The following is a 14,901-nucleotide window of genomic DNA, read 5'->3' on the forward strand; positions in this document are numbered from 1 at the left end:
AATTTTATATCTAGGCAAGATGAATCAGAAATAATGCTCTAGGTCCCATCCACTGACCCATATTTAAAGATCCGGGAACTTTTCTGTTTTACAACAAGCTTTAGTGGCATGACTTTGCTACCCCATCTCCACTCTAGACAGGCATATAACCCCCTTCTCCTCTTAATTTGTGCGTTGGAAGGGTTCCCTGATTGTTCATTGTCTTGTGACCCTCGCCCCTTAGCCAGTGCCTGACTTTGGAGTGGGCCAGGCTGAGGGACTGAGGAAAACCAGCCGCGGAGGACGGGGTGTGTCCTTCCGCGGTCCCCTCCTTGAGGCAGCCGGGGGCTTCACCGCCTCCTCTGCTCCTAGCCAGCGTCTCTTCTCACTCGGGTCGCTATCCAGGAGGGAGAGCGGTAGCAATTTTTGCAGCTCCGGAGCAATGACCGGGGCAGCTTTGCCTCCTCTCTTGGTTCTCACCGCGTTTTTACTGACCCGGTGCAGCACTCAAGTTCTGCAGCAGCAGCAGCAATTGGCAGCGCCGCAGCAACGAGGTACAGTAAGATTTGGCGGCAGGGAAATAGTTCCTTAAAGCTGTGCATCCTTGTCTCCCTCAGGGATTTCTTGTAGGGGGGGAGGGGGAAATCCCCGAACAAACTTTGGTCGCTCCGTCTGTCCTTTGCTTTCTTCTTCTCACCCCCACCCCCCGTTTGTTCTGAGGCTTCTCCCCCGTGACAGAAATGGGGAGAGAGAGAGAAAACGAGAGAGGCTGCAAACTTGGCAGCAAATTGGCAGCGAGGTTTTCCTGCCAGTGGTAGCTCTAAACTGCATCTCACAGATGGACCGAAGAAGCACTTTGGAGAGCTGTGAAAGTCGGGATCCAAGTTTCTCTCTTCTAATGAAGCTGTTAAGCAGGCTGTTGGGCTTCCACTTTGCACTAGACTCTTTCTGGCTTGCTTTTGCGAGGAAATTTGCTTTCTTCCCCTCTCCCCTGTCTTTTGAAACAGATACTCATTTTCAGCTTTTAAGCAGAAGGGGTCATAATAAGTCTCTTTGCACGTGTTCACGGTTCTCTTTGCACGGTTGTGAATCACCCCTCCCCCCTTTTAAAATAAGGCACATGAATATCAGTCTTCGCATAATTTGGAGCTTCTGAATATGAACGGGGGATATGTTATTCTCCACGGAGAAGAAACAGTCAAAATCCCAAATTCTATTATTATTTTAAAACGTGGGGACATAGATCTGCCAGAACTTGGACTGAGCAGTTAAGGAACAGTAAGTTCCATAAAGTAACAGACTATAATTTTCTTTCTAGTGAGTTATGTTGCAATCTCAGTTTAGTTTAGGTTAGTATTACTATGATAGTATTTCCAAGTGAAGGTTACAATGAGTGAACAGTAAATATTAAAGTGAATATGGGATACTAAAGAATAGACATCCAGTATTTTGTGTTTATAATAGTATAATTTCATTTCAGGAATTGTTTGTGTACTTAATTGTTGTTCATTCTGCAATATGATCATCAGGAATGAGGAAATAATTTGATGAGGATGACACAGATGTATGATTCTTGTTAATTAGAGATAACAATTGCTCTAAACTCATCTGAGACTCATTCAGCTTGATGCTATGAACAATAACTTGGAAGTCAGTCCTTTAGTAGAGGTGCATAAGTTTGTTAGTTCTTACACTGAAAAGCCTGTGGTAAGAATAAATACTGGTGATGTTAGAAAAAATCTAATTAATGCTAGAATAATAAAGATTGATCACAATTTTAATGCAGCAATCCAGAGGTAATAAAAAAAACCCTCTGCAGAGTATCTGAACACTTTCCATCCTAGAGTTTGAGTGAGACGGTTATACTTAACTTCTAAGTTGTGATGTATTACCCACTTTAGAGTCTCAAGCAGTTGGCTTCTTGATGCTATTTTTAACTCTTAGGAAGATGAATGAGGCTTGACTAAGGGTAAAGTCCTATGCAAACTTGTTTGGGAATAAATCCCATTGAAAAGAGTAGGATTTACTTACTGCTAAATAAATGTATTGGATTGGGCTGCTCATGTCTTCATAGAATTTAAATAGTTACAATAAATGAAGAAGGAAAAAACTCTGACCCAGATATGTTGACTACATTTGAAAATAGACTCACTGGAAAATGGGGAACAGCTAGTCATATTTTAAAATAGAACATTTAAAATATATCATGACATGCAGTCACTGTAGTTGTCTTTTATGGTTAAATGAGGTAGTATTCAACTATAGAAATACATGTGGCATGATTTATTTAAAACAACTCAACCAATAACAAGAGGATACTACATCCCGCTGTCCACTGTTGGATACTTTCCATACATTTTGCTCTACTCTTAATCCAAGGTACTGTGTGTTGTTTTCATCAATCTCCTCCATTTTGCTTCCCAAACAACCTTGTGAGGTAGATTAAGCTGAGAAAGAGTATGGTAAGTGCCTCAGGGTCACCAAGGGATTATGAACCTGTGTTTCCCCTTGTCTGACAGTTCCAAGCAGTCTTCTCCACATTGGTCCTCATCTGTAATGTGCGGTGTCTTGCATCATTCAAGTTTTCATTCCACATAAACCTCCGTTCTCCTGTTATGGTGAAATTAGAAGAGGTTTCTGAGCAGTGCTGGACTGAACATACTCAATAATTAATCATAATTAGGTTCCATATCTCTGTGATGCCTCTATAAGTTTCTTTAGCCACAGCACTACTGGGGTCCTCTAAACTATGCTAAAATCTGGCAGTGTGCAGTTAATTTGTCTTTTCTCACTGGGGAGGTGTTAATCTTTACAAACAATACTATATGATAAATGTTGTCATATTGCTTTGTGATATTTTGATGTATTACTGTGAAGCATGTCAAAAGTATTTTGGGTCACGACACAGTTAAGACTTCATACAAGATTTCCAGATGGCCATTAAAATGTAGTGTTCCAGGACATCTTGCACCTCAGACTGTATTCTAGTCTGTAATTCTACTTTTAAAATTGTTTGGAGACTTTTGTGGTCAGAAACCTGGAGTTAATTTAATATTTAGCTTTTTGCCTCATATGTTACTTATTTTTCTGTTGACTGAAGTGAACCCTCCCCCCCTTTTGAAGGCATCAGATCTCATAAGAAAAACAGTGTTTTAGAGCATTGTATTTTATAGCTCAGAATATATTGTAGCTCAGGAAGACATACGTAAAAGATGTATAGTAGCTCTTTAAAAGCAAGCCAGCACAAATTTCTGCCTCCTCCAGAATATTAGAAAGACTTTTTGTGGGAGTAGAGAAGATACTTCAAGCAGTTCTATGGACTGATTAAAAAAACTTCCCCAAAGTTTAAAAAAACTAACTTTTATAGCCAAGTTATAGCAAGACATGGATTTAAGTTTCGGATTCTGCCTATTGAAGATTTCAGAACTGAATATATTCAGAGTCAGTTTGACAATTAAATAATGATTTGGAGGTCAGTACTTGAGTCACAGTTTTGGTCTGTGATATCCAAACCTGTTTAGGTATTTTACTAGGAGAACTGGTAGTCATATAGCAGGTATTCTCCACTCCCCCCCCCCCAAAAAAATGTAACACAACTTGGTAATCAGACTGTAGACAATCTAAGAATGGGGGGGAGTTCTTCAGTTGCTTCCCAACACAGCTTTATGAGGCCACATCCCTGCAGGCTGAATTGTCAAGTTCCATAGTTGAAAGAGCAAATCGTTGTTTCCTAGCCTAAGAAACAACAATCTTCCTCTTCAGGCCCAGAAACTTGGAAATCAAGTCTTATAGAAGACCCTATAGGATGGTGGTGGCAAGACAGGGCCTGTAAGACAGAGCTCTTCCACTGGGCTTTTGAGTGAGGCAGCAGGCATCAATTTTTATCGGGCCCCTCCTGTCACATGGTTACTTCTTTAGAAAGTGAGTCTTAACTCATGAAGACTTGGTCTCTCAAGAGCTAGAGACAACCTGCTGAGAAAGCTTATAATTTACTGGATCACTTGAAATATAATTAAATTAGGCTGGATGCCATCAATTTATTGTAGACTAGTCTGAAGCCCCTGTTTTGCTATAGCATTTAACTACCCTTAAATTTTTTTTTGTTTAGGTAGGAAGGGTGTTTTGTTTTTGGAGGATTTATAAACTCATTTGGCATACCAATTTACGAAAAATGCCTATTCTTTTTTAGAGTTGCCTTCCCTTTTTGGTCTGTACAACAACCCTGTGATAGGTTAGACTGAAAGTCTGTGAGTGTTGATGACACAGTCCAGCCCGCAAAGCTGTCATTTTCTTCAGGGGAGCTGATCTCTGCCATTTGGAGAGCAGCTGTAATTCTGAGTGATCTCCAACCCTCAGCTGGGGAGTGGCACAATGGTTCCGCAGGAGGAATTGGCTGCTTTGGAGGGTGGAGTCTATGGCATTGTATCTGTCTGAGGTCCCACCCCTCCTTAAACCCCACCCTCTCCATGCTCCAGCCCTCAAATCTCCAGGAATTTCCCAACATGGAGTTGGCAACCCTATGTCCTTCCCAGCAGTAGTAGCAGCAGAAGCAATATTATTACACAGGTCCAGGGGTTTAGGCTGGGTGTTGATGAGTTAGTCAGGACTCCTGTTCAATGGTCTGCTCTCTCTGTTAGCTGATTTTCACCTCAGAACACAGAGCTCCACAGCTGAGTAATCAGAGAGAGGGCTGTGCAAGCAGGTAGCAGCCTGCCAGCCATGTAGCACAGTTTTACCCCTATGCGAAAACTCATTTTACCCTTTTTCACCCCTTTAGGGGTGGAATTTCTAAAAATCCCTTCTTAGTGGGTGCTTACATCATGGAAGGGATGCACTCCCCAGTTTTTGGGTTTCTAGGTCCAGGGTTTTGGTCTGGGTGATGAGTCAGTCAGGACACTTGCTTAAATATATATATTACCAGTTTTAAATGGGGTAGCTTTAAATGTATTTAAATGTGAATTTAATTGTTTATGTAACCCACCATGACCCCATTTGCGGGAAGGCAAGCTAGAAAAATAAATAAATAAATATAAGCATGGAGACATTTATTGAAGTAGCATCGCAGTTAATGTCAGTTCCAGTTTAAAAATAACAATTCAGAATTATTTTGCTCTCTGAAAAATGCCTGATATTGATTATGGCCTGAACAGTGTGATGTGTTGATCATGTATGACTGCTCTTTGATAGCATAGCACATGCGCTTTTCTAGACTGTTTTGTTCTTTAAGCACACACACAGTGGACCTCTGCGAGAAATGTAATTCTTATTTTGTATGCTTCACGGCATTTAACCTGCTGCTCCTGCTTCCTGTTTTCAGATCTATTACATAGAAACATTGTATATCAAAGTGACAATTTGTGTTTGTGGCAATATGATGTTTTAGTCACAATGACACACTGAGATTTGTTCACACCAGCATATTGGAATTTAGGATAATACATATTTCTTTGTTGTGTGAATTAAAGAAGAATACTTAAACTCATGTGGAAAAATATCCTTCAAAACAGTTATTTCAGTGAATCGTATAATGCAGCGGTCCCCGACCTTTTTGGCAACAGGGACTGGTTTTGAGGAAGATTATTTTTCCACAGATTGGGGCGGGGGTGGGAGAGCAATGGTTTCGGGATGATGCAATTGCATACTTCATTTTTGGGAAAATCACAAATACTACCCCTCCCCCCCCCCGAAAACACACCCTTTTAAACTTTAAATACAAACATACTCCCTCTCCTAGTTCCTTTAAACTGGCTCCTTCGGAATAGTTGAGTTCCTGGAAGGCATCCCTCCCTTTCTTCTTCTTCTCCTCCTCCTTCCCTCATGCTTTTCCCTCCAGCTTTTTGCAAAGTTTCTGAATTTTTGCAAACGCCATCACAACCACTCGCGCACACAGACCCGGTCTTTCCATGAGGGTGCTGCTCTCTAGGTGGGTGGTTCAGTCCTAGCAGGCTTACCGGGTTGCAAGGAAAAGTGGGACTGGAGGGCAGCCAGCAGCAGCAAACTTTGAGTGGCACATGCATGCATGGGCAGCAGCTGCCTCACTGGCAGCCTCTCAGTGGCAGTGCCCCCTCTAGATCCAGCCCTGCCTCCCTTAGAGTCATTGCTCTTAGCAAGCGGGAGGAAGGCAATGTGATGCCATTCACCATGCACGTCGCTAACCCATCTTTTGCAAAAAAAGAACCAAACACTGGGAAAGGAGGTGTGTGGGGGGGGTAATGACTCTTCCTGCCTTGTGGATTCAGTGCTTGGAATGGTTGGAAGTGTGCAGGGAGCAGTCAGCAGGCAGGTGAGAGGCTCTGTGTCAGGCAGGCGACTGTGGATGCAGCGGGGGTGGTGGTGGAGGGGAAACTGATCAGCTCTCCTGCGACTCGGTTGCCAACAGTCCATGGCCCGGCCAGTACCAGTCTGGAAACTGGAGGTTGGGGACTACTGGTGTAATGTATACAAATATCTGTATTCTGCATTCCAGAACAGTACAACATAAACCTATCTGTATTTGAGAACACTGCATTTGACAACAATATATACTGAAGATATGCAAAATGATTTGTGCTGCATTGCTTCTGTGTGTCTATTGTAACATAGTTTCTGTCTGTCTGCCTGTCTCTCCCACTCTTTCCCTCCCTCCCTGCCTGCCTGCCTACCTTCTTACTCCCTTAAAGCTATTACCTTGAGCAGAAAAAGTCAGTTGGGTTCTTTTATTGAGAGAATGTGACTAGGGCTGCTTCCACACTAGGGCTGGTTGCTGACATAATTTTGTGTGCAATCACCCATGCAATGGGGATTCCAGATAGCCCAGAGTAATCTGGCTTCTCTCTACTGTTAGCTACAATGTCACTTTCACATCTGATGCACTTTAAAGCCCCTTCCCCCACCATGGGGAAACTCTTGGTGTGGAAGCAGCCTAAGAAAGAAAATAGTAGTTTAAAGCAGGTGATTTTCTCTCATGCTTTTAACTATTTCCCCAACCTAAATGGAGGCTGGTACAACAAGTTGAACTGGGACCAATGTGTGGGAGGACAGCCATTTGGCCTAGGCCTCAAATTCCAAGGGAGGCATTACCGTAATTTAGTTGAACTTTTGAATTGATTATTGTGTTTTTTGGCATTCAATAAGTGTTATAACTTGTTTTTTCTCTGCATCATGCCTTGTCACTTTTTATTTCTACTATGGCTTGACGCCTCAAAAGTTGCAAGTAGCCTGGCCTCTTGGACCTTTGAGGAGGCCTGGAGTATTTTGTAATGGAATTAGAAGGAAGCATACAATCTTCTTCAGGCTTATAATGTAAAAGATTTTAACTAATGCATAATTCAGACTGGAGGGCAATAGCAGTCACCATAGGAATAAACTGAGAATCAAGGACTTGTCCTCATTCTGACCCTTTTCAGGGCCCAGGGATCACTGAGATCAGTTACACAACATCTTTTGACTATCCCTGGTCCGAAGGACATCCAACATGCCTTGGCCAGAGCCAGGGTTTTTTTGGTCCTGGTTCTGGCTTGGTGCAATCATCTCCCCATGGAAATCAGGGCTCTATCTGATTTATTGCCATTCCATAGGGCCTGCAAGATGGAGCTATTCCACTGAGCCTTTGGTTGAGGCAGTGGGCATTCTCACTCCATCTGTTTATTCCATATGCTTGGCCTCCCTGCTACGATACTATCTTATTTATTAAAGGTAAAGGTAGTCCCCTGTGCAAGCACCATTTTGGACTCTGGGGTGACGTTGCTTTCACAGTGTTTTCACAGCAGACGTTTTATGGGGTGGTTTGCCATTGCCTTCCCCAGTCATCTACACTTTCCCCCCAGCAAGCTGGGTACTCATTTTGCCGACCTCAGGAGGATGGAAGGCTGAGTCAACCTGGAGCCGGCTACCTAAACCAGCTTTCACTGGGATCGAACTCGGGTCGTGAGCAGAGGGTTCCGACTGCAGTACTGCAGCTTTACCACTTTGTGCTACGGGGCTCATTATTACCACCTGATTATTATGTTTTTGGGCCGATAGTTGTTTTTATTCTGTAAAATGTGCCCTTGCCGCCTATGATGCAATGTATTTTATTGCTTCTTGGTTTTAATATATTGTGTTCAGTTTTAATTGTAGGTTTTAATTGTTACCTGATTTATGCTGTAATCTATCCTGAGCCTGTTCACAGGAAAAGGCGCAATATAAATCTGCAAAATAAATTTTTAAAAAATAAAGATATAAGCGGTGCTAGTAAGCAACATCAAGAGTAGGCCTTAGGATGTACTCCCTGTTTCCAGGGCAGTTTATTGGCTACAATTTTAGACAAGATGCTGCACCAGACATACCACTGGTGTGATCCAGCAGGGCACCTCTTATGTTCTTAAAATTATTACCAAACACTCTTCTCATTTGTAGCATTAAGCATAGGATCTCTGGGAATGGGAACATATGAGTGCAAGATCAGTGGAGGGGGTGCTTATCCTGCAACTTTTGTCCTACTTATCTTAAAAGGGCTGAAGGTAGAAGTGGAAGACAGTTCACAGAAGGAAGATTAGTATGCATGCACTGATCTTCACCTTTAAGTGTTTCTTGCTGTTCTATTGCCCATTATTTCAACATGTGTTTGAGAACCATGTATTTGCTGAGATGCCTAGTTTGGACCCACAGTTATCATCAGTCTCTCTTACTTTTGTTTATAATACATTTGCGTGTTGTCCTTCTGATAGGGTTGTCAATCCCCAGGTCCCAGTGGGGGTTGTCCTGCTTTCCCAGGCTCCTTCCTGCCCCCAGTCAGCTGGCTGGCGGGGGGAAGCATGCCCCCACAGCCACCATGTGCCTTTCCACCTCCGGAGGGAAAGCTTTCTCTTGGAATGGTGTCTGTGTCTTTAAGACTGAATGGGGCTGGGCGGGGAGTAGGCAGAAGAACATGGCTGCTTCCAGTGCCTGTAAAAGCAGCTCAGACCCTCCTTTGGTTGCACAAGCTTTTCAGAGGTCGTTTGCATAGGAAAGGTAAACTTGAACCTTTGGTTGCTCTGTGTGACTTTGATGACATTGGAAGTTCAGCAGATCTTGAGTAGAGATGCCAATTCCCAGGTGGGAAAAAGTTACAATGTATCCAAGTAGCACATACAAGATTCTTAAAGAAATATTACTTAAAGACACAATGCAACAAAATTACATAAAGAATGCAAAAGGTCCCATTGTACAAAATTATCTGATACAGTCCAGGCTCCAGTACTTAGAATACTGTTTTTCATGGAAATAAATCCTCGGAGAAGGAATAATAGGAGACCAGTTTCGGCCACACTTTCCTCAGTCACATGTTGCACCGCACATCACTGCGCATTACTCCTCCTAAGACAAAATGTAAATCAGTATAATAACAATAAATTTAAATTTATATTTAAATCAGTACACAAAATATTTTCCAAAACATTATTAACAAAAATATATATAAAAACCCAACCCCCTCTTTTTAACATACCAATTTCATAGATGTTCATTTGCTAGTGGAGACCCGGTCCTACTCATTCTATGGGCAGCTTGTGACTGAGGGAGGCGTGGCCGCAACCGGTCTCCTATTATTCCTTCTCCGAGGATTTATTTCCATGAAAAATAGTATTCTAAGTACTGAAGTCTGGACTGTATCAGATAATTTTGTACACTGGGACTTTTTGCATTCTTTATGTAATTTTGTTGTATTGTGTCTTTAAATAATATTTCCTAAAAAATCTTGTATGTGCTATTTGGATACATTGTAATTTTTTGCCAAATATTTACCAGGTATCCTCTGTATTTACCAATCCCCAGGTGAGAGCAAGCCCTGCCCTGCTTCCGAGTCATCAGAAACGGGGGTGGGGAAGGGAAATGTCTGCTGGGCACTTCATTATTTCCTATGGCGATTGATTCTCATAGAGTATAATGGAGAATTAATCTGGGGGTATCTGGGGCTCTGGAGGGGCTGTGTTTTGAGGTAGAGGCACCAAATTGTTAGCATAGCATCTGATGACTCTCCTCAAAGTGCTCCCCAGCTTTCAAAAAGATTGGACCACGGGGTCTAATTCTGTGAGCCCCAAAAGAAGGTGCCCCTATCCTTCACTATTTCTAATGTAGGGAAGGCATGTAAAAGGTGTGTGGTTCCTTTAAATGCGATGGCCAGAACTCCCTTTATAGTTCAGTTGTGTTTGTCACAACTTTGCTTATGGCTCCGCCCCAATGTCTTCTGACTCCACCCCAAAGTCTCCTGGCTTCACTCTCAAAGTCACCAGCTATTTCTTGAATTGGATTTGGCAACCCTACCTTCTGAGGATCTCAGAGTAGTTTATATATGAGCATAAAATTGAACATATCACAGCCACATTGCAAGGTAGGTTAGATAGGGTCATAAAAATTTGTACTGGTTTTGTCTAGTAAAAGTTGTGTCTGAGTGGCAGCTGGAACCTTAATACCATGGTTAAAGGCCAGCATGGTAGCATCACATTTAATGAGTTTTCCACATGAGCTTAAGCATTCTTCTTTGATATACACAACAAAGAACAAATTTCAGTGTGTCATTGTGACTAAAACATTCAAACCCAAATTTTAATAGTTATAATGCATAAATTATATCCCAAACTGCTGTTCAATATTTGTTCAGCTGAAACAAGCAAAGACTACCCAGGGGTGTCGAACTCATTTGTTATGAGGGCCGGATCTGACATTAAATGAGACATTGTTGGGCCAGGCTATGTGTATACCTATTTAAAATTAGGTAGCAGAGATGTAAACATATAAAGGACACAGACACACACAATTAAAGATTTTTTTAAAAAAAAAAAACCTTAAAACATGCTTAAAACATTAGCACTTATTGGTCTTAAAGGTGCTTTCTTTGTATTTCTCCTATGGGGTCCAGGGATCTGGGCAAAAGGAAGCTTTGACTCTTTCCTTCCTTCCAGAGGGGACCAGGAGGGGGAGGAGCTCCAGCGAATAGAAAGAAGAGAGGCTTTGCTTTGCTGTGTGATTGAGAGAGCTTGACAAAGCAAGCTCTGCCTCCCCAAGGATGGAGCCTCAGCCAGTGGAGAAAATAGAGGCTTTGCTCTGTAGTTCCTGTGTGATTGAGTAAGCCTAGCAAAGCAGGCTGTGATGCAGAAGGAAGCAAGAGAGAGGGAGAAGGAAGAAGATGACAGTCAGTTGCTTGGGGCCCTGATAGGAGCCCTCCGGGGGCCTGATTTGGCCCCCAGACCACATGTTTGACACCCCTGGACTAGACTATTTTATAATCTACTGCCTTTGAAAAGTTGTCAGAAAACGCAGTTAGTCCAAAATGTAGTTACCCAAATATTGTGTTTGCCTAATTCAAAGTGCTGGTTTTAATTTCCAAATCGGTTCACCCTAAGATAACCTCAAGGATCATTTTCTACAATATGAATGATTTTGATACTGACTTGAAGATGTTCTTCCCTGTGCATGCTGGCTGCTTTCTCTTCTGATATTCAGGAGGACAGTTAAAACTTTCCGAACAAATGATTTGGACTAAGTTGAGATTTCTAGGAGACTTCTAAAATTTATTTCTTTATTTTATTACGTTCAACTTCTATCCCGCCCTCTCTGCAGGCGGACTCAGGGCGGCTTACAACATCATGTCAATACAGTTAAACCACTAAAACATATAAAACCATAATTTACATATTTCAATTTAAAAACATGTTACAATTTTTTAAAACCATTCTATGGTGCTGCATTCATACAATATAGGCGGCATTGAATTTCCGAACAGTGATCACCAGCATTCTATGTGATGTCTTTTATTATTGAATACTTTTTAGAAATAGGCTCCTGTTTTGTATTTACTTTATTACTAGCTAATAAGTGCATTTTTATTGATAGCTGTTGATGTTATTTAATGTTGTTAGTTTATGTAGTTAGACGTATTGCTTTTTATGGCTTTTGTAAATTGTTGGCAGGGGGTGCTTCATATGAAGGCGTTGAAAAGGATTTTATTGAATCAATGGGAATTGTTGATTTTACTGATATCTGAACTGGGCCATCTATTTAAATTTCAGTGAGTTACACAATTTCTTCCTTCACAATTTCTTCCACATATGTGGGCTGTGCTGCTTGCCAGAATCTTCCAACAAGACCTACAGCAACTGCAGCAGTGGTATGCCAGTGAACTATTGTGAAACCTTACCATGAATTATACATACACTCCCAGTCCAACTCAAGTACTCTTGCTGTGCCCAGTTCTGATATTTGTTGATAGATAGTCTGGTACCAAAGATCAGCCAAATACTTGCCTTTGCATGGCAATATGCTTGGCTATCTTACAAGCCTCAGAAATTCCATGGGTGTCAGCTGAAAACTACCATCAGTAAACACACTTCATGTCTTACAGCGAGACACTGGTTAATTCTCCATATGTGTAAATATTTTGTTAGATTTGGATAGTTGATGCATCTGGTTCACAGCTGGACATGCCTGACAAACTCTTCTTAAAGTCACTAAGTTGTTCCTTTAGTGGGTGTTTGATAAAATGTAGAAGGGATAACAATTTAATATTCATAAAATGGGTATATATTAATAAATGAACCAAATAAATAAGAGAGCCATTATAGTATAGTGAGAGTGCCAGACTGGGATCTGGAATACTCAGGAACTCATTGAACAAAACTGACTAATAGTTCTAGCATATTTATTAGTGGCATTCATGGCAGAAAAATGAGTCATTGGGTTATGTGTATATGTGTGTATAATAGAATGTAGTTCTTTTTCATGCTGTCTGAAGCAAAATAATCTATTAATGAGATGTGACTTTAAAATAAAACTTTCTAAAATAGTGCCATTGTTTCCAGAACACATATTCTGTTGGTTAGAGATTTAGAGAAAGATATGCTTCCTCCTTCCACACACTTCTGTATTGGACAGTTCTTTAGTGTGGGTGGTAGTCTTCAACATTCATAGCCTTTGCTTATTGATTATGCATGCAGCTGCCTGCTACATTCCCACAACTGTAATTCACAGACTGAACAGTACGTCAGTCAAACGTGATTCCTCTCCTGCCATCTGTAGGTAGAGGAGAACTTCCAACGTCTACTTGCCCTATTGAAGGCTAATAAAATCATTGTGTACCCGATACTAAGAATTAGCTGAATATAAACTAAGTATCCGGCAAGATATGCATTTTGCTACAATGACCATACTGTGTTCTATAACAAGAAGGCAGGTAGTAGGTCATTCAAATAGCTCTTTCTGAGAGCCTGGACAACCTCTGCCTGTATGAGTAGACAGTACTGGCTTTGATGGACAAATGGTCTGATCCCATAAAAGGCAGCTTCATGTGTATGTGTAAGGCACTTACCACTTGAAAGCAACTGTCTCTTACCCTTCTTGAATTTGTGCATTTAATAAACGATAGTGGGCATTAGGAGACAAGTATAGGTTACCTTTAACTTGATTGGATAAGGTGGGGTTAATTCACATTAAAGGGTCAATCCCTTAAAAAGAACAATGGTTTAGGCTCTACCTATTCATACAAATAGAACAAAGTTTGAGTCCAGTGGCACTTTTAAGACCAACAAAGCTTACTTCTGGATATAAGCTTTCATGTGCCTACACATTGCATCTGATGAAGTGTGCATGCACACTAAAGCTAATACCCAGAGTTAAACTTTGTTGGTCAAAGGTAACACTGGACTCAAATTTTGTTCAATTCTTCAGACCAGCACAGCTACCCACTTGAATCTAGTGTCATACAAATTATTTTCTTCACAAATGAAGCTGAAATCTTAGATCAGTTGGGACTGCAGTTAAAAAACTGATGAGTAAGAAACAAACATGGATTATTCATATAGTGAGAAGCTGGTCTTTGTTATGCAAGTAGAGTATTCAGCCAGTAGTGAAATGATGAATCTCTGGGTGGGAATAAAATAAGATGTAACCCAGTAAACACATTTTGTTTGTCCCACAACAGATTGCTGTTACAGAAAAGCATCTTTCAATGTGTCTGTTCAGTTACCAAGCAGGAGCAGACTGGGAAAAAAAATGGCTCCAACCCACAGCCTGCTGAGCCCCCATCCTCACAAAGGAGGGAGCAGGAGCCAACCAGCCCTGTGACTTGGCTGGGTGCTTCCAGCAGCTCTGCAGGGCCTGGCAATCTGTATGCTGTGCCCAGCTTTCTCCGTCTGGGAACAGCCTTTCCTGAGCCAGGCAATGTTTGCACCGGGCAGGCACCAGCTTCCCTGGGCTGAGAGTGTCTCTTCCACCCTGTGACAGACAGGCCAATTGTGATGGGGCAGGCCTTTGGCCCTCTGGGAATTTCCCTGTAACTATAATGGCCAGTCTACTCTGTTGCCTTGTGTAAAGACACATGTACAATAGACAGAGGTCAGATTAGTGCCACAGAAGTTGCAAGGTCGCTCTACAAGCTTGGAAGGAATAGTAAGAATCCAGATAGAGAAAAATTAGTAATCAAGTGAATGGAATGGAATTATAAATGTGGACTGTGGAATGGGCTGTGGCATTAGCAAACTCAAATATCAAAATAAGCTACAAGAAGCCTACTTAAAGAGCCAGTCATTTCAAGTTCAAGTTACTCTATTTTGTGGACAGGTACAGTAGACAAGAGACCAGTGAAGTAGAACAAGGGACAGAAAACATTCACTATAGCTATATATCCCTTGAAGGTTCAAGCAGGCATCCCAAAAGTGAGACAGGGTTCCAAGCAACTGAAAAGTAAATAATTCAGAAATCAATAGACAAGATCTAGGCAGTGTGGCAGACAAGACTTAAGCAGCCGCACGGATATTTGTGGTTTGAAGAACCAGTATGTTTGAAACAGATTTCTAGCACCTGTTGTAGCAAATTGCAAGAGGTATTTCCTGTCTTGGAAAGACAAGAAGGAGTAAGACTGCATGTGACTGAATAAGGAATGGAAGTGGGTAGTTCAGGGTCCTGGGGAACATTCCAAACAAGGTAAAAGAG

General features: G+C 41.6%; 1 protein-coding gene across 8 annotated transcripts in view; it reads left to right on the forward strand.

Annotated features, from left to right (window-relative positions):
• The first annotated feature begins 319 nt into the window (after positions 1–319).
• LAMA2 (laminin subunit alpha 2) overlaps positions 320–14,901 on the forward strand; it is a 900,941-nt gene continuing 886,359 nt past the window's right edge. For 3 of the 8 annotated variants that reach the window (XM_060239164.1, XM_060239180.1, XM_060239159.1), the window contains exon 1: positions 321–533. In XM_060239164.1, coding sequence (XP_060095147.1) covers positions 422–533 — 112 coding nt within the window. In that variant the 5' untranslated portion in view covers positions 321–421. Of the gene's footprint in view, positions 534–14,901 lie in introns of all 8 variants that reach the window. The other 5 variants (XM_060239188.1, XM_060239196.1, XM_060239205.1 and 2 more) reach the window with 2 other exon arrangements.

Source organism: Heteronotia binoei, chromosome 1 (genome assembly GCF_032191835.1).
Source record: "Heteronotia binoei isolate CCM8104 ecotype False Entrance Well chromosome 1, APGP_CSIRO_Hbin_v1, whole genome shotgun sequence".
Taxonomy (NCBI): domain Eukaryota; kingdom Metazoa; phylum Chordata; class Lepidosauria; order Squamata; family Gekkonidae; genus Heteronotia; species Heteronotia binoei.